The following is a 20,874-nucleotide window of genomic DNA, read 5'->3' on the forward strand; positions in this document are numbered from 1 at the left end:
AATCTTTAACAGCTGGAGGGTTCATACATCATGGACTACCCTTCTTGTAAATAATATAGCTCCTGCTGTGTGCTAAAAGCAAAAAGCAGAACTTAAGATTCCTAGCATTCAAAAATAATACCAAAACTCGGACACCTGAATTAATTCTGAAAATACCAAATGTATCTGAGCAGTGCCTACTGAGGGACTTGCCATCACTCCTTCAGCTCAGCTACAAAGAGTCAATGTCAAAAACTTGAAGGGAAAGATCTTTAAATCTGATCAGTTGGGAGGAGGGATACCAATATTGTTACATTTAATACACAGAAGAAAGAGATCACTTGAAAACAGAAAAAAATTGGCCAACTCAAAGGTAAAATACATTTACAATGAAACTCTATGATGTTTTGATCCACTAGAAAACTCTCACATTAATATATTTTGAAAAACTCCCGTCCTAGGTATTGACAACAAAAGTTCTAAGAAAAAGTCATAAGAAGCACTCATGCCTCATATTCAGTGTGTTCAGAAATTAGAAGCCAAAAGGCATGAACTGGTTCTTCTTCCTTCACTTCATTGATATGTGTGTGTTTAAGCAGACTGACTTTCTCTAGGCAATGTTAGCCATTACCAAACACATATTCCTGAACAGCACCTGAACACTGACACCCAGTGACTTCCCAAAAGGGCAGGAGCAGTGAGTACATGCTACAGAGAACCTCGCTGCTTTTGAGTACCCACACACTGCATGCATTGATCATTGTAAGGTAAAATTCAAATGCAGAAAGCACTGTACATAGAGGCGTGTTCTCCAGTACTTTTCATGTACCTGAAAAATACTCACATCTTGCCCCTTCAGCAGGTTGTAATGGATTAAGAGAAAACAGTGGCCAGTAAGTTAAAAAGGAAAGGGGGAAGACCCAACTGACTTTTATGCCTTGTAATTTATTGTAGAAGCCCGCTAGAACATAATATACTGGGACAGATTCACTGCATCTTGGCTCCATTTTTGTATCTCCTCCTGAGCTTTCATTTCTTTTCAGGATATGCTAGTGCTTTCTTTTCCCTCAAAATCCTTTCACACATAACAAAGACCATGCATGCCACCCACTGCACTGCACAAGGACACACTTCAAAGACCTGATTTCTCTGTGTCCCATATTCCTGTTTATCCTTCAGAGGGCAAGAGCTCAGTGGGGATTCTGTCACTGCTGTCACTAACAACATGAGCTGGAAACTGTTATGTCCCCCTTCTACCTCCTCTCTCTTGTAACATCTCCTGTCTCATAGACTTGCTGCTTAGTTGAATCAGCAAAATTATTTTCTACAGAGATGGGAACATTTCATAAAGTGTTAAAAAATGTGTTTAATTTTTTCTGAGCTATGCACAATTAAAAAGATGACTGAAGCTAGAGGTTTCCTCCTATTGGAGGAAAAAACCTACCTGATGATAAATGAAAGGGAAAAAACCCAAACAACTGAACAAACAAAAACAAACAGGCAAACAAAAAACCACAAAACCAAACCAAAGCAATATTTTGGTTTTTTTTCCCTGCATTTTTCTTTAGCAACCCCATGAAAATATTTAGAAGACATAAATCAGCAAGGGATATGGTCATGGTAGGTAGCTAATCATCCCGTGAGAGATACCGTTTCTTTTTACAGTTTATTCCATAGACTGTGATTCAGTGAAAACTGTAAAAGATAAAGCAACCACTAACACAACCACATTGAAGGAAAAACAGTTCAGTAGTGTACTTGCAAGTCTGGATATTTATCTTTTAATCACTACCATTAATACAAACAGTGCATGTCTCTTGACTAGGCTGAGAGTTCAAATCATACTAAAAGCAAAAGAGAGCTTGAGAATATAGTTTCAGATAGGCAGCAGAAGAAAACTTTTCTGGTTTAACCCCCATTATGGCTGTCCAAACAAACAAAAAAAATTCTCAGCTTGAATGTTTACATTACATATTATCAAGTGGGAAATGGCTACATAAACACAGGAAACAGCATAATTGGAGCACAGAACTAATTAAGAAAAAAGCTGATCCAGAATTCAAGTATACCACACTTCACAGCATTTTTAATAGTACATTATTCTATTGAGTACTCTGGGAAATGCAGATATTTTAGGATATTACAAGTGTCCTTCACTTCTTAAACATATATCACATGAAACATATTTTTTCCCATGAAGAACAAGTAAACAAAACAAAACCAAATCTTCTTGTACTAGGGGGAAATCTTCAATTTATGAAGTGTAGAAGTGAAGAAATCTCTGCTTTTGTGGAGAGTTGTGTGACTTTTTTAATTTGTCTTTTTTTGTGCTCAATGCATTAACAGTTACAGAAACTATCTGATTAAGATAAATCCTAGCAACTAATCAAAAAGTTTTACTCTACAAAGAGCTTATTTTAAACCTTCCAAGACATTCTCAATCTGGCTGTTAGACCTACTTAACAATCACCACAAATCACTTCCGTATGTTTATTACTTTGTCTCTTTTGCTTTTCCAACTCCTGATCTGTAAATTTTACTTCTAGGCCAGTTTCCCTCACTATGCAGATGTCAACAAAATCTCTCTAGAGTTGAGTGAATGTACCATGAACAGGCCTCCTTGTGAGGTCCATTAGGATGTGAAGGGAAAGTTGGAAATCAATAAAAGAATAAATAAACATTTAACTAATCAAAGTAAGAACTTTCTAACTTACCATGAAAAGTAAAACCAATGTTATTTAATTAGCACAGATTATTCCTTAAGGGATGCTGAGCTGCCAGACTCATCATAACATTTATTTTGAAAAGCTTCATTTGTCAGAATTCCTGAAACTGGCTTTAAATATGCTTTCCTTAAAAAAACTGAAAGTCAGAGTGCAGGTTCCTTCCTCCTACACCGAAGCTGGACACATTAAGGCAGATAGACAAGCTGTTCTTTAGAGACAGACTTCTTAAGAGATCAAGACTTTGCCTGGATGTCATAAGCAACAGCTTCTGAGTCCAAAGTAAGAACAAACACTTCAAAATTTAAAGTTTGAAATAAACAAATAAACAAAATGAAAGTTTAGCAGTGAGGGATAAAAATAAACAAACAGCTAACCCAAAAAGGAAGCCAAGATGTTGGCAGAAATGTTTACTAGAGCTAGGGTTTTCTTTTTAATTTTTCATATTGCCAGAAATGGTTATACTTGACATAGTGGCTCCTTTGTCTGATTTTCTTCAAACAAACAAGCAATAAAAATGGCCAGCTACAGAACTCTCCATAGAAATTTAGGCTCCTTAATACTGAAATCAATCTCTTTAGAGCCTCACACAAAATGCTCTTGGCAAAAATGTAATGAGGAAGGATGTTTCTCCTAAATTCAACTGGAAAAGCAGATTTGTTAAACATTGTCCAACCTCTGCCTGTTTCCCATTTTTCCCATAATCCCCACCTAGAAAAAGAGTGTGGAAGTCTTCTTGAGAAATACAGCATACTCTTAGCCCATTACCATGACGGGCACCTTTGAAATAACTCACTGAATGATAGTTAATGACAATCTGACTAACCATGCTCCAGGCTAAGAGGGATACATGGTCACTGAGCAATACAAAATACTTACTCTGTTTCTACATTACATTTTCCAACACTTGGCTTAATCTCAGTTTGTGCCTTAGACATTTTCCTTGGCACAATCTATTCTCTTTGGCAAAGTATTTCACAATGCAGTTCATCACGGGGAAGTTTTCCTGACATTCAGCCTAAATTCTTCCTGTCAGATGATTGTCTCTTTTTAGCTAGATGATGTAAGCAGCATTCACACTTCCCAGACAAAGACACAAAAGTTTTAAATCAAAGAGTGAGAGCTTGAGAAGGTGAACAGTTCAAACTGAAAGGGATCTTAACTATTGATCTACCTACTTACTCTTTTAGCAATCCATGCAATCACTTCTGTGTAAAGAGAAAATGCCTTATCTGGGGCTAAGTGGTGGCTACTGGGGATTAAGCAACTGTGTAAGCAGTCGCATAATACCTGTCTGCTGCTCTTAGTGAAGCTGAGAATTCAAACAATCAGGCAGAGTTGTGCTGGTATGCAGCTGGCCCTGCAGCATTAGTGACCATCATGTGCTGCCTTCCAGTATGAAAATTAATTTGCACCTTCACAGACACTGTAGGTCTCCATAGGTCAATGCTGGTAACTACAAAAGTGGGGTTCATAGGTCTACTACCTGTTACTACTAGGAATCACTTTGCATTGTATTGCCCTGCTGCTGTGAAATAAAACAATGAAAAAGGCAGTCTGACAGTTCAATGCCTTACTTCTGTGACACATCCCATTCTTGATAGTTTGATACTGCCCTGGTTCTTCTATCTACTATTTATTATTTCTTCAGTACCAACAAAACCAAACTCCAAAAGTCATTGTTAAAAAAAAACACATTAAAAACTTGGTGCTGAAGAAACTAGCTATTCAAAGAGATTAATGTAATTAGAAGTTGTATTTTGCTTTAACAACTGCTTCATGAATGGACACATCCAGGCATAAAGCCAAAATCAGCTTAGCTGTTTGTAATGGTACTATGCCCAGGAACTGTTACTGTTAAAGCTGGAAGTATGTATCCTTTCAGGAAACAAAAGCACGTGTATGAACATTTAAGATATTTTCTAAAGAAAAGTAGGTTAGCCACAGATATGAACTCCTCAGAGGTAAGGGAACTTATATACGTACAGGATCCATAGAAAGCCTTTCAATTTCTCCATGTTATTGACATTCAAAGTTTAATTGGCAGTGGACGCACTAAAGAATGTTCAGACATTATTAAAGGCTCAAATGCTGAATAATTATAAATTAGAAGGTTCTGACAGTTGTCAGGGGTGAAAATTCAAAATGACTATGTTGGGAACAGCACACAAAATTAAGAAAGGGACACAGGACATGGGATGACACATGGCATAAGACATTTAGAGCAAAAGGTCTAGAAATAGTATCAGATTCAGATTTCTTAGGCTTTTTTTCCCACTCTCATGCAAATATGGCTAACAAAATAAGTAAATTTAGAAAGCTCTCATCTAGCTTGTAAACAGGTCTCAATATAGTGTAAGAGGCAGCTTAGGGGAGAGAAAGGGCTAATCTGGTTTCTTTAAACTGTGATACTATTAGGATGGGATTGTGTGTTGCTAAGTGGAGTCAGCTGCAGAGGTTGCACTCCCTGTGGCGCTGATGGATGCCCATCAGGGAAACCGAGTCGACCTCAGTGTGGGAATTATGGATGTTCTCGCCCTACCAAGCAGCTTCACCACCCCCTTGATAGTATCCCAGGTGAAAAATGGGCCTTTGTCCATGTGGCGGAAATGCCAGGTCCAGTCTGACAGCAGCTGGGGGGCTGTGCTGTCAAGACTTACTGCACGCCCACAGGAGCAGTGCCAGTCAGGCAGACCTGGGCTGACTCTCCTCTCCTGCATGGCCACCACACGGCTCCACGCTGGTCCCAGCCCAGCAGCGTGAGTCAGGCTAGACTCATGTCATAGCAGACCCTGCTGCAGGCCATGGCTGGCTGTAGCTCACCCCATACCGACTGGAACACTTGGACTTCAGTGGGAATTTCACTTCAGATCCATAAGATCATGTCATGATCTCACATGGCAGCAAATTAGGCCCAAATTTTACTGATTTTGACCAAGGTGGACAGGCCACCTTCACGTAATCCAGAAAGGAATTGTACGTCAATACTATTTGAAAAACAGCCTTTTATCGAAGAACAGCTATCCAAAGAAGTACCTCCCACAATATTTTAATCCTTAAGGCTACTAGACTCTGTGGCCCCATCCTTCCAAACTTTTTGCAGGATTATGTGACCATGGCTTCCAGATTTCTACTTTAATTTCCTTCTAACATGAAAAAGTAATCTTTTTCCTGACCACAACTAGTTGTAATACCAAGGCTGCAACAAATATTGCATGAAGATGTAGATTTGGAGTCATTCATTTTGGTGGTCATGCTAGATTAAGCAGTTTGCTGATCTTGAAATGCTTCTTCATCCTGTTTTTGACTTCTGTTCTCTGTTGCTGTGACACTGAAACAGTCTGTCGCAACATGGTTGAAAAATAACCAGTAAATATTTTGTTTGTTTTGCTTTTAGCCAGGTCAGTTTTCTGAAGTGGGTACATAACAAACTAGCACGGCTGCCAAAAAACCAGACAAAACTGTTACTGTTTCAGTCTTAGCTCAAAGCAAAAGCACTTGCTCCAGGAGATGCATCCAAGAAAGCTTCACAAAGTAACAACAACTGAAGCCTCTACAGACATTTAAAAAGTATAAAAGCAACCTAAGTGTTCTGCAAATATTAACACAACACCCTAATTAAAAACACTTCAGTAAAACAACTTTGTATGTAACACAGCTATGAGCCCATGCAGATTACACAGATTGCCCAAGGGAGAATATTTTGCTTCCTTGTGAAAAGGTGGGGGTTTTTGTCGGTTTAAATAAAGGTTTGTTTGGTTTAAATAAAGGCATATTTGTTTTTACACACCCTTTGGTACATAAAGTGCTTGCGTTGTTTTCTGTTCTTAATCACATATCCCAGGACACGAAATAAGAACAAAAAATACAGGGATTTCATTCCAAAGTTCAGACTAAATGAAGGAAAATTAAAAAATAAGTTTGTAGGAATGAAGCACCTTTTCTCATACTTCCAGAAGAACTGCAGATAAATACAGAATCCATTAAAAAAATTTAGAAACTGGTAGAATGTCAGGTAGCTGCATGTTCTGACATTATAACAAGCTAGTAATGGGTACAGCACATATCCTCTTCGACAACCAACTCCATTCCCTCCCTCTGTAGTCACAAAATAAATGCATAAAAGTTAAAGGCTATAAGATTGGCTGATCCAGAACTCATGTTTCTTTAAAATACCCATTTAAAAGTGCAAATATCTTTCTTTTTTTCTCTGTCAACAGTCATCTGAAGAGACACTTAGTGGCTGTGGTGAAAGCAAAAGAATCTATAAACTGAAATTGCAACTACCACATTTCTGTGAAAACTAAAACATCATTAAAAGAAACTCCTTCCAGCCATGCTACTCACAGAATGCTTCTCAAAACTTTGGGAAGTGCTGTCATTAAATGCAAGACTACACAGTGAAATGCTTGCATGGAATGACCATATGAATTGAGAATGAATTGGATTTGTAAAATGACAAGTAGCAAGAGGTTTTCCAACTAACCCTTCATTTTGTACTTTTAATGAAGAGAGCATTTCATCTCTCTCTCCATGATACTCCTCCAAACTGGGAATAGCAAGCAACCTCATTTTGTGAATGTTCTCTCCTGACTGAAAAATGCTGCAAGGTAGAGCTGGAGAGAGACTTTTTACAAGGGCATGTAGTGACAGGACAAGGGGTGTCTTTAAACTGAAAGAGGGTAGTTTCAGATTAAATATAAAGAAGAAATTCTTTACTTTGAGGGTGGTGAGACATTGGCACAGGCTGCCCATAGAAGTTGTGGATGTCCCAGCCTTGGAAGGCTTCAAGACCAGGTTGGATGGGGCTTTTAGCAACCTGGTCTAGTGGGCTGCCTCCATGCCATAGCAGTGGGAGTGGAAGACGGTCTTCAAGATCCCTTCCAACCCAAACCATTCTATAATTGTATATCCATATGGAAGCAAATACAAGCATATGCACCTTGAATATAGAAAGCAGGAGAAGCTGTAATTGCTAACAACCAATTACACTAATCTCCTTCAACACACTTTGTTTTTTAAAAATAAATGGATTTCCTTCATTTCCATTTTCTGCAGAAAACTGCAGAGCAAATACTGTAAGGACACTGAATTATCAAAGCTCTCTTACTAGAGGCTTGGAACACTGTTTGTCTAAGATGCTAAAGGAACTTACATGAATCTTACAAATTCCCTTATCTCTGTTCCCCTTTCCTTTCCTCTTGAACAACTGTCCTACTCCTACAGTCCTGTCTGAGTCACAGCCTCTTGGCCCCATCAGGACAGACAAGTGCTCCATGTTTGATGCCAACTAACCAGTCAAAACAACAGCAGAGATCAATGTGGCAGGTCTACATTTTCACACCTCTTACAAAGTTGTTTTCTACAAGAAAATAACTGACACAAATCAACTCTATGACAACTATCTTGGAAAACAGCAAAGACTGCCTCTAAAAACAGTCAAATAGCTTTCCTCCTCAATTGGTAGGTTTAAAGGCAACAAAATAATCTAAGCCCAAGCTGAGGAGGACAGAGTGCAAAAAGCTCTGCATAAGATACGGTTCTGCACTCCAGACATTATTATCAACAGGAAACAACTCACATTTTCAAAAGAAAAAGAAATACATAGAGAGAAATTTGCTAAGAATACAGAGCAAAACATGAACAGTAGGTACTCTGTTGACTTCATGATCATAAAACTCTGACCATATTCTGAATTAACAGCATCGTCCTGTCATAGCACAATGATTCCAGAACCTTCTGCAAAGTTAAAGAAAACATGGACCTGTATTTTCAATCCCAGAGGATGGCAGTTACAGGGATGTGAGAGGGACTAGTTGCAACTAGTTTCTACTGAGATCAGTTTGACCTTTTAAAAATTATCATAAGCAAATGTCCCAGGATGACTGTTTTTTTTCTTCATTTCCTCCAAAATAATGAAAGAAATTATTTTTAATAATGAAAATTGTTGGAGAAATTAGAACTATCTTTAAACAAATTAGGAATGTACCAAGTGTACAATTATGGAAGCTGATGCAGTGTTATCTGGAAGAGTCAGCTAATGCTCTATCCTAACAGCACCCATAATTTTATCTCCCAGTTGTCTGGCCTAGGATGTGTTCTTTATCTGGGAAAAGTTCATAAATACATACAGATGTTATATGTTAAACTGCATTAATGATAACAGAATATGAACTGTTTACTTTTATTACTAAGCTTTTTTTTTACTGAGCACAAATACTAAGAAACGTTCAATGAACACATGTATTTTCATACTTAAGTGGCGCAGAGGAAGACAGCAAAGAGGATTCCTTCTAGCCCAAGATATGGCAAGGCGGAAAGCAATGCATATCCCCTCAAAAAGAACCCACCAAAGGATCATGTTGCAGATTTGCTCTCTAGGAGGTCTGAATGACAATAATATGGCTATCATTTCTTGATTTGATTTATGAGTTATAATGGTCACAGATAACATCTGCAGGGAAATGAAGGTAAAGTTCTAATATTTTTTTGATTGCAATTATACTAAAGACATTACTATCGTCTTGATAATAATTCTGGCCCAGAAGGTCTTCATTTTCTTTGAGCGTGCTGAAGTGATGGGAAGGAAGTAATGGAAAGTTAGAGCCAAAGGAATTATTTTTCCAGCTGGATCACTCCTCCAGTTATGTTCACCACACAGTCACACAAACACTTGTACCAGCACAACATGGAAGACGGAACATTTTCTCAAAAGGTTCAAGAAACATTCTACAAATATGCAATTAATATCAATACAGAAACATTCTTCTAAGTGTTGGTGAGTAACATCTCAGTTTTGATGGCGAAAGAGAATGGAACACAAGGCTGACTCAGACCTGGGGAAAAGCTGGTTCTGAAAACTGCTAATTAGATAAAATTCTCTGTACTATATTTCCTCCAGTAATTCCAGAGCTAAAACACAGCAGAAAACCATACACTGCTACTGAAAACACTCTTGCTTCTGCAATAGTCTCCAAATAATTTTGCAAAGTTTGCTCTGGTTTGTTCTTACAAAGTAAGATTGACAACTGTATCAGCAAGGGAAAAAATAAAAACAAAGAAAAATCTAATTTCAAGGGCTGAAGTGTTAACCTATTGCTAGGACTAGCAGCTCTGGACTGCCAAAAATTTTCAAGTATGCTGTAAGATGTACTTTCAATTTATGAATCTCAGGCCTCCAAATAACATTGATCTAATTTGTTTGAACAAAAGCTAATCAGACTGCCTTCAAGTCTCTTCTCATTCTCAGCTTCTAGGTATTGACCTTTCCTTGTTGCCTTTCTCTATATCTTTGGTAGTCTACATAATACATTCTGGCCAGAAATGCGTATAGCACGTATTCAAAATGGGGCTCCCCAAAAAGGTTTATGAAGGCATGTGATTTGTTTTCAGTAATTTTCCTGATGATTTCTAAAACTCAGCTTGACTGTCAGAGGCCAGTAAGCTGCTGGTTCAAAAAAAAATAAAATTAATCCATTGAAATCAGTATTTTCCTATTTTGCAGAATTTCACTCACTGAAGACATGGATTTTTCCTGTTATTAATATCAAGTATGTTGTCTACTATACCTGGGGTGCAGTTGGAGGAGTCAAAGGGGAAAAAATAAATAGATAAATATAGGTAAAAATAATTTTTATAAGAAAATAAAAAAATCAGTACTGATTTACTGATCCTTCTTCATTAGAAACCTCACAGAGGTAGTTCCAAATTAGTTCCAAATTTGATGTGCAAATTCAGAAAGTCTTTCCAAAGCAGTTAGGTTAACAACACAGTCCACGCTACCTTAATGACTCAACTGGATGTGCAGTCATCTTAAGTATAAAGAATAGATTCTAACACACTAAAACTATATGGTTTTAATTAATTTTAAACAGCAAACATGGTGGGGGGAGAGGGAATAGGGGGAACAACAAAAATAAAGAAACAAAAATCTTCAAAGAAGCCCTTTTATTTGTGGTACTGTTCGTTCACTTATAGTGATATGATTTCAGTGTTCTTTCTGGTAGATTCCTACCAAGGAGACTAATTTAAATCCCAAACCTCGTATGAGGGGCGAAGAGCACTGAAATCAGTTACCAAGTACATCAAAACACCATCATACACTATTTCTTGTAATTTGAGAGAGACACAATGCAAAACAAAATGCCAGGTGTTTGTTCTGCAGTCTCAGGGTGCTAGTATATGCAGTGTTATTTTTCCCCTTTATAAACTCAGTAATAAGCTGCCCCTGTGGATAGAAGACTGCTTATTCTTCTGATGGAATCTGTAACCCACTTTGCATTATTGGGAAAAGGTTAATTCTGCTCAACAACATGCTGTGCCCTTCGGTATCTGATTTTATGTACCATTCCATGGATAGCTGGTTTTAACAGTTCATTTATTTTTCTTCAAGTGCAGTTTCTTTCTTCTTTTGAAACTGAAGATTTTGATGCTTTTCCTGGAAGCAGATAGCATCAGACCCCTTGTGTGAGGGCAAATACAGAACCACAATGAGAACATCCAGTTAATACAAAAAAAGTCTACAAAAATGAGATACTGTCTGAAGCATGAAGATTATTAGATATGAAAAGACAGACGTTAAAAAGAAAAATATTCAACAAGCACAGTACAAAAACTATCCACTTCAAAATTTTTATACTATCCCTGGAGTATTTAATATTGGTAAGGAATCTCACTGATTCACGATGCCAGAGAGAAGAAGCTCTGGGACCATTCATCACCTGCCAACAACCAAAAAACACTTGGATAAATAGCAAGGAATGTAAGAATTAAGAGTCTATTTCAGTCTTGGATTTAGTAAACTCTCAGAAATAATCAGGGAATTACAGCAAGATAACGTTAACACTCAAGAGAACTCATTTAATGCTACAGACTCATAACGGATCTCTAGGACCAGCAGCATGAATCAGTTCATCTACACTTATGTCAACACAAGTAGTAGCCTATGAAACGAAAAGGAAGTAGCATTTTATTTTACTCCCTGATCATTCCTGTTTGTTTTTAATTTTACTAACAATATCAAATGAATAGGAAGCATAAATAAAATATGAATCTCTAAACTAAAATATCATATCACTTATTTAACACAAAGAATGCAAATTCAGTGAAAGAGGAAGGAAATTATTTTAAGTAAGTTCCCTTGATAAAGATTCAAACATTCACATGGGATTAAATTATAACATCTCTATTGTTCCCTAATAAACACTAGGAAATAGAGGTCATTATTCTACATCCCTGGTGGCTTGCTGCTGAAGTCATTGGAAATGCAATGGGGATGAATCTGACTTTTTATTCTATTTCCAGTACATGTGAAGCCCAAGAGTGATGATGTTCGGTTGGGGTTTTTTAAGTGCACCATTTACCAACAGCATCACTAAATTAACACAACCACAAAATGACAGATCTCAAACCTAAGATTGTATATCATAAAAAGGTATCTTATGAGTTACTTTTTCCTTTATTTGCTTTATAAGCAGAAATGTGTGGTGCATGGCCTCTTTTATTTCTGACTACTAGTCAATTTTCTAGCATCAAGAAATAAAAGACAAGGATAGAAGAAATTTACTTGCAATAATCACCATATTATTACTGCTGCCCTTAATAATGGCTACAAAGCCTTACACAACAGAATATATATGTGATACACAGTTTCATTTAACTTTATAATTCAGTATTTTTCCCATTAATACTGTTCATTATGTCTTGTTTCATTACTTTCTTCTAAACAAGAAAAATAGCTCTTTCTGGTTCCTCATGCAAGATAGAAGATTTGCTAAACATCTCTCAAAGTATTTCCTTGACCACTGGAAACAGTTTATTTATACATTCAGTGGACAAGCACTCCAACCCTGTGTTCACCAAGACAAAAATATAATTTGACCTATGAAAAATTTATTCAGCATAAGATGAGAAATAAATTGGTTATATGAATATATACTTTCCATAATGAAATCTGATTATTGCGTTTATATGTAAGCTCATATTTTAATAAAATAAAGTTCAAGGCAGGGAAAAAAAGGCCATTAGCTGGTATGTAAAATTAGTATCTGTCATTTCATATTCACATACATCCTGCATTTGCTGATACAATAGTGTCTTTCGCTGTTGCATGCTCCAATAATTAAAAGAAAGTTGAAAGTGCTATGATGAAATGAATCCACACACAGCCACAACATTGCCTAGCTGTTTTTCTCCAAGCCTTCTACAAAATGTCAAAAAGAACAAGCTTTTTTTTTTTTTTTTATAACTTTTGCAAGTTTTCTCTTTCTGCGCAGAAGGAAATCAAATTCTTAAAGACATGCATGCCCTGTCTCCAGCTTTTCCATCAGCTGAGAACTTTGTTTAAAATTATCTCCAATCTGCTAATTGGCTGACTTGAAGTGCTTCCAGCAGAGAAATCTAAGTGTACACATAATGCTTCAAACTTCCTCAGAAACAAGCGGAAGTGTTCTGAAGATTCCACAGTTAAATCACAAGTTTTTCAAGAAGAAAACTTGTACTAGCAATCTGGTCAGCACACTGATCCTCACAGGGACCTCTGGATTCTATGATGACATGTAGAAACTGCAGCAAGAGACTGGAGAATAAAAAACCCCTCATCTATTCATTGCTTTTTCTTTTTCTAATAGTTAGCGAATAGCAATCTTTAACTTAAGCTAGAAAGCTATTAATTTAAAACATTAACTAAGGAATTAGTAAGTGTTCTGCTAACCAACTTTTAAGATGGTAAGTATAGAACAGTTACCTCACTCTTCCAGCCACCCTGGAAAAATATTTAGCATGAAACAAAAAAAAATTATACTTTTGTACATTTAGGTGAGATTAACTATCCAACTGTATTAAATAAATGTTATGACTTCACCATTTTAAAATATTTATCTAAACAGGAATAGTGGGAGACCAATTCTGTGATTATTTACTTCTAGGATAAGAAAACTTTATATAAACCTCTTTCTGAATTAGTAAATTTGTTCCAATCTGAGTCATAAAAGCCTTACCTCAACCCTAAGTATCCATAAGAGAAAGGAAAACCAGGACAGACATAGTTATTGCATGGACTTGAGCTAGTTAAACTTTCACAATATTTAAAAATCCCCTTACTGATGTTAATTCTTAGCTCACTCCTTTATTCATGGCTGACTACCAAGGAAGGACAAAAATAGCTTCACTGCTTACCTGGATTTTTTTTTTTTAACAGTTGCATAAAAATACACTTAAAACTTCTTTAACAAAGCTATATTTGAATAGAAATATAAGTGAAAGCACATTGCAGATTCAAACGGCATAAGGACACCATACAATGGATGACTCTGACAAGTCTGATCCATAATGTATTCTACAAGAGTTTCTCTGGGGTGATGAATTTGTTTTCTCTTCTTATCACTTATCATATTATTGGATTACTAGCATATATTCACTAGACAACACTCATGAGTATTTAATGAAATATAAATAATACTGATCTACATCTCCAGTATAAGGTCCTTGTGGGAAAGGAAAGGTACAGCAGCATTCAAAGGTTATTTTGGGCCAGGGAGCAGGGATGTACGAAATTGACAGAAAACAACTTTTAAATTGATGCAAAAGTATTTAGTTGAACAGCCTATTAAAAACTGCTGCAGTCTGTGCTAGTACATTTCTGCCTTTGCATAAGAATTCCAAATAATTCTTATGAAATACTTAACCTCTAATACACAAATAAAATTTTAAAAAAATCTCTTCAGGAGGAATAGAAAAAGTGTACAATTTTACACACAAAGAGGCCCAATGCAAGGTAACTGCCAGAAAACTTACCAGTCGTCTTCTCTCCTCTTCAACAGCAATCAGGAGCCGAGCAAACTCCTTCAATGACTGGGCTGAAAACAAAGGAAAAGAACATTCTACTTAAAATGAGATTTTAAGACCAGGTGAGTCTGTTATCTGGATTGAAGCTACAGTGATAAAATACTGCTCTGACATAGTACTTCAATGTAACCAGTAGCTATTAAATGAGACACAGACTGAAGCAAGCAATAGGTCAAGAGCAAAGAAAAAGACCCTGAGTCTTAAGAGTCATTTGTATTTTTAAAATAATTTTTCAAAAATAGAATATGGCAAACTGAATTTCCCAAAACATGGAAACATCAGTCTCAAAACGGATGAATTCTACTATCAACCATAAAATTTACTTTAGCATACTAGGAGCAGAAAGAAAATGCAAAGAAAAGAATTGAGTTTCTCCCCCCAAGGTGCACCAACAAGTATTTGCAAGAACTATGAAAAACATTTGGGTAAATATTTGAAAGTCAACATTTTAGAAGAAATGTGCTTAGATTTAACAGCTCTTTGGCTTTATGTTTTACAAGGACAAGGTCTCAGGTGACCCAAACATATGATTGATTTATAAGCTTTCAATTCTGTTACAACTGTGACAGAGTCTTTGCTCAAAACTCTTTTCAAATAGAAGCCAAAGGGCTGAAGCCCAGTCAATGGAAACATAATACAAGAATTAACCCCTAGAAGAGGGCAAGAAAGAGGAAAACATTCTGAAAACTCTTAAGACTTCATTCTCAAGTAAACATGTAATGCAAACCTGTCTAGGAGAAATATTTCTTTCCATTTGTATTACCTTCCCAAGGGCATAGGGGTTATTCAGATTCAGCACCACAAGTGACAATGCCAGAGAACAGAGAGCTTTTTACTTTCTCCTGATGCAACTATCAGTAATTGCTACCAATGACAGGATGGTAAATTTTATGCTTTAAAGCTCTGATCTCAGAATACAGATTGATAAATACTACAGCTTCTCACAATAAACTTGAGGCATTCTCAGTCATTTTGAAAGAGCTAAAAAACAAACACAGAAACAAAACTCAGAGATTTTCTCAAAAGAACAGGCTTGAAAAAATCTTCAGTTAACCAACATATAGTGCTGAGGGTATTCTAATGGAACTCCTCCTCTTAGTTATTTTTCCGTCTTCTTAAATGTTTTTACAAGATGTGTCAGTCTCCAATAATATGGCTTTATCCCCTCTCAACTTCCCTAAAAGATTTAAGGAAATAAGCACATTCTCTAGAAAGTACTGGAACAGATCCTTCAAGAGGGAACTAGTATCTGGCTTGCCTTTACTTCCTTTTCTGCATTCATGAACTGCTACTTAGTTTTTGGACCATTACCAAATAATTTCTATCCTTTATACCATCTGGACCTTGCAGAGGTCACCCTTGCATTCTCCTTTCTCTCTACTAACTTTTGCATTTGCAGAACACTCTGTTGCTTGTTCCAATTTCTTCTGCAAGAACTTACATAGTCTAGTTTTTGCAACTATAATGTTTTACTTGCTTATCTTGACCTCTAAGTCATTGTTTGCTGACAAATTCTTTTTTTCCCATTACGAGCCCTTGGTTTAGTCTAAATACACCTAGTAAGTTAAACGTCCATCTACTTGGGCCTTGAGTCTTTTCCTTTAATATTTTTCCCTGAGAACACAAGTGCCAGAAGGTTTTGCCAGTTGTGTCAATAACAAGAATTTTAGTTTGATATCTACTGAATTAACTCAATCTCTCAGTCTGCTCCTAATATCCCCTGGAAAAAAAAAAAAAAAACAACACAACCAGGTAAAGAAATAAGATGATGAACTGACTGGTTTTACTTGACTAGGAATCTGTAGAGCATTGCACTCAAGAATATCTAAGTACCCAATACTAAATGGTAAAAACTAAATAAACAATTAGCCAGACAGACATAGCTAAACTATGAGGAAGTGGGGGGGAGGGGTGTGAAGGGAGTGTAAAAAAAAAAAACCAAACCACAAAACCAGTATGAGAAGCTTTTGATTCATCTTCCTAATTTCAAGGCAGAACCAGAGAGTTTTTAGTTTCAAAGCTGAAACATTTCCTTAGAATTTAAATAAATACAGGTCAGCCACAGGACAAAAAGCATATAGAATATGTTCTGTTAGTGAGCAAATAAAGATTTTTCTCAATATTTAACACTAATATAAAGGTACTAGTCTGTCACCTATACAATGCCTCAGCTAAAGACTGAGAAACTGTCTCCATCTTCTCCTCCCCATTGGCTCACCTTTGGGGAAATTTGGGGGAATTATAAATGCCGAAGTTTCACTAAGAATACAGAACCTACGCTCTCCAGCAGTAGTAAGACAAACCATCCCCCGAACTTAAGAGACTTTGATTGCAGAGACCAGCTTCGCATCAAAGCTCTCTGTACCTCTGCTGCTCACTGCCCAACATCCACGTCCATCCCTGCATCGAGCCATGGGATGACCTTCCCCAGCTCAGGTGCACAGGGAGATTCAGAGTGTAGTGAAGGAGGCATACCCAGTACAGAGAGTTCTGCAACATAGGCATCTCTGGTGACCCTAATGGCTCTTCTATCCTTGCAATGCCACCACATACATTGAGAAAGGCTTTACCCACACCAGCTCTCCTACAAGGCCCTGAGTACTGCAGTACTAGTGATCTTTCATGTCATTACACCCTTCTTCCCACGCAAGCCCCACTCAGAGTGGCCTCATTAAAAGCCAGGGTCTGTTCCTAGAGAACTTCACCTGTTCTGAAAGCTGCAGTGGGAGGGGGAAAGGGAAGGAAAGAGAGCCCTTGCTCCTCTTTTCCCAGTGTACCCTTTCCCCTTTTTTCTCACAGAGCCCTCTGGTTGCAGAGAGGTAACAGCTCTGCCTCACCCCAGTTTGGGCTGGGCTGACAGAGGGATGCTGAGGGCAGAGGTCACCCAGGGGGGTCAAGCCTCCCAGGCAATTCACCCACAGGGCACTGGGCACCTTGCAGATCTGGGCAGGGGCATCCTTCCCCTCCACAACTGGTCCCCTCATCAGTATCTCATCATGAACCCTGGGCACAGGCTACACACATCTAACTCAGGATTCACAGCTTTCAACAGGAAACAAACATATTACAACAACAATAGTTTGGGGTGCTTTCGTGTAGTTAAAAACCAGAAGATTTAGAAATCAGACCTGTCTGTGTCAGACACAGCCCCATCTGTCAAGATGCTCAGGCATCACACATCAGCTTCACAACCTTTTCGTACTAATGCTGCAACATTTTTTCTAATCCCCTTCTTTTTAATCATAATAGACACAGAAAAATTCAAGGGAACTTTGAAAACACAAAACGGGGTGGGAGGAAGAAGAGTCAAGTATTCTACAATAGGAAATGTCATGGGAATGTGCTGATAAGAAATAAATTCTGAAAACACACTGATAATATAAAGTGCAATATGCACCCTGACACATTAAATACAAAGATATTTTTAATTACTTTCATAAAGAATCATTGCTATTGGTGGGCCATTTAAAGAAAAACAAAGTGCTGACTCAATACTTTATTCGAAGTCATCGGGCAATATTAACTTATAAATTCCCCACAGTTTTACAGTCTGCTTTTTATTTAAGGGCTACTCAAAAGGACTTGTAAGATACATTTGATAGCATGATGGAAACGATGCCTCTTTTGCTTCTTTGCCCAAGAAGCAAAAACAATTACATGTGTACCCAGATGTACACTTGTGGTCTCATTCATCACAATCACAACAGGTTGCCAGCTGCTCTCTCTGGAGTGTTCCCAACTCAACAATAATGTGCTGCAAAATTTCCCTTGTTCAGTAGAAAGGTTTCCCATTATCTTATTCACAAAAAACAAAAAGTCACTCTCTTTAAATCAAAAGTCTTTTAATTAATTTGCCTCATAAAGAAACAAACTAACAGTACCAACAGCTTAATCATTAATGGTGTAGATCAATAATGTCCTTTTTTTTCCAAAATCCCTACAATTTCAAACACACAGTACAGCTCCACAAACAACTACATTCACATAACCAAAAGGAAACTGAAGCTTGATGTAAAATTAAGTGAATGAGAGAAAAGCAAAAAAGGAGAAAAACCCATTTATGTGAATTTATAGAAGGCATTATTAAAAATATGACTCATTTATACCCCAGAAATCTGGTTTACTGCATTGAAATCAACCCAGTTGTTCATAGGAAAAAAATTAGCATAATAAATCATATGAAGTTTTTGCAATATAGTTGTGTAGAGAATGTATCACCTGAAAATAGCATGTCTGTGAAAATTACTGAAGCTGCTCTATCAGCATTAGTTTAATATTAATGAGTACAGTATTACACTGTAATACTAAATGTCACACACAATAGATATGACATCATCTACATTAAATGAGAAAAGGCTAACGAAGTGTATGACACATACAATAGTTTTGCATGACCAACACTGAACTCAAAGACATAAAGCCAAATTTGGAAGGTAATGTTCAACCCAAGACAGAAATGAAAAGCTGCCTTGGAATACAACAAAATTGAATGTTCTTTTCTGTGGACTTTTGGTTTAATATCCCCATATATATGCAGCCTTAAACAATGCATAGACAATTTTTAAATACACTAAAGTACACAAAACAACATTTTGTAGCATTATGAGCAGATGCCACCACCATCTTCAGATACACGAATGCCAGCATGGAAAAAATAATACACAAATATATGTAATGTGTTCTTTTGACACCTTGCTGTATGAAATACAAAAATGTGCAAGACTGTCAGCGATTTCCTCACATCTTCCTGATCTAACTGAGGAACTGACAGGACTGCGCTGTACGGTGCTCCCAGTACTCTTTGGCAGGAAGGTCAGCCAAGTACACCCTCCAGAACTGGTCATATCTAGCACAGACTTGCCATAGAAGGCTCCAAATTCATGCCTGAGCATGAACTTCAGCTGAAGTCCAGAAGGGAGTTTTTCCCTGTAAGTAATACATCACTGAAACAGAATTCAAGACCAATGGCCCATACGGAAATTTTCTAACGATTAATGCTTGTTTACTAGACTTCCATGAGAGAGCAGAGTAAATGTAAGATCCATGAAGCCTGGGAGAAGAGGCTTTCTTTGCTAATTCTAAAATTAAAGTAAATATATTATAAAGTACTTGTTAATTCACAGTTGTATTTCCAGAGCTTTTAACGATCAGCATTATTTGCAGCCACAGATGCTATGACAAGCAGTTTTTCAATAAATCACAGCAGCAAATAAAATTTCCATCCTTTTTTCTGTGGCTTTAAGACATACTGGAAAAGTATGTGAGGTGGTGGTGATGGGGAGGTATAGTAGGTAGAACAAGAGTAGCAACAGAAGGGCTCCTATCAAACAGAAAAAGCAAACATTCCAGATTAACACTGACAGGCCACAACAGGTATGAAGAGACAATCATCTGCTTTCTCAGTAATTTCTACCTAACAAAGAGTTGAGGATGTCATTAAAGCCACAGAGGAGCTGTAATGTCTATCAGAAGGTAACTAAATTGCATGTCTCAAAAGATCACCACAATGTCGAGTTTTCACATTACAAAATGGAAATGCAGAGGAGGACTGTCTCAAAAAAAGATTCCCAAAGCCTGCCATTCTCTTTGTCTTTAACATGTCGGCTATGAATTTAAATAGAGCCTTATCCTATACAACAGAGGTTTCCTTTACCACTGTCACAATCTGGACTGATTCATTATGATCTTTTTTTTCCCCCTGTTTTTCCTACTGAATTAAGCCTATAAAACATTAAAAGTGTACAATTACCTAGAACTTTAAAGGGAATTACAGTTGAGCCCAATGGAAACAAGCTGAAGGATTAACACCTTAGTTTGCAAACAGAAATAAAGAATAATTTATGCAAATTGTGCAAAATGTGTAATTGTCAAATGTGCTTGAACTTTAGGCTGAGTATTGGTGTCAAAGCATTTTATGATTAATGTTGACTGGGCTTGATCACCTCTGTAACATAATTTGAAAAACCATAGTGTAAGACAACTGCAACATATTACTACATAAAACAGCTGTTGGCTTTATTTTTAAAACACATTTTCATAAAAGCAATATTTGGACAACAAGATATATGTCTGATAAATCTTTCCAACTATTGCTCAGGTTTTCAGTTTTCTTTAGCTGATGCTATTTCTTCTGCTACTTCTACCCTAGCTCATTTTCCCATACTTTCCAAGTGGCAAAATTTTTGGAGAAACTTCAGTTTGGACAACTGAGCTAAGTACCATAAGTAATATTTACTGGGAAAGCAGAAGAGAAGACAGAATAGGAGTATAGAATTTGAAACCAATGTTTATCTTAGTTATTTTGTCCTCTTCAGAGTGTCATTCCCAA

At 37.0% G+C, this 20,874-nt stretch overlaps 1 protein-coding gene across 3 annotated transcripts in view; it reads right to left on the reverse strand.

Annotated features, from left to right (window-relative positions):
• ARHGAP42 (Rho GTPase activating protein 42) overlaps positions 1-20,874 on the reverse strand; it is a 141,394-nt gene that overhangs the window by 78,602 nt on the left and 41,918 nt on the right. For all 3 annotated transcript variants that reach the window (XM_085064512.1, XM_085064517.1, XM_085064506.1), the window contains exon 3: positions 14,496-14,557. In XM_085064512.1, coding sequence (XP_084920638.1) covers positions 14,496-14,557 — 62 coding nt within the window. The remainder of the gene's footprint in view (positions 1-14,495; positions 14,558-20,874) is intronic.

This window comes from Lichenostomus cassidix, chromosome 1, assembly GCF_008360975.1.
Source record: "Lichenostomus cassidix isolate B80296 chromosome 1, HeHo_3.0, whole genome shotgun sequence".
Taxonomy (NCBI): Eukaryota; Metazoa; Chordata; class Aves; order Passeriformes; family Meliphagidae; genus Lichenostomus; species Lichenostomus cassidix.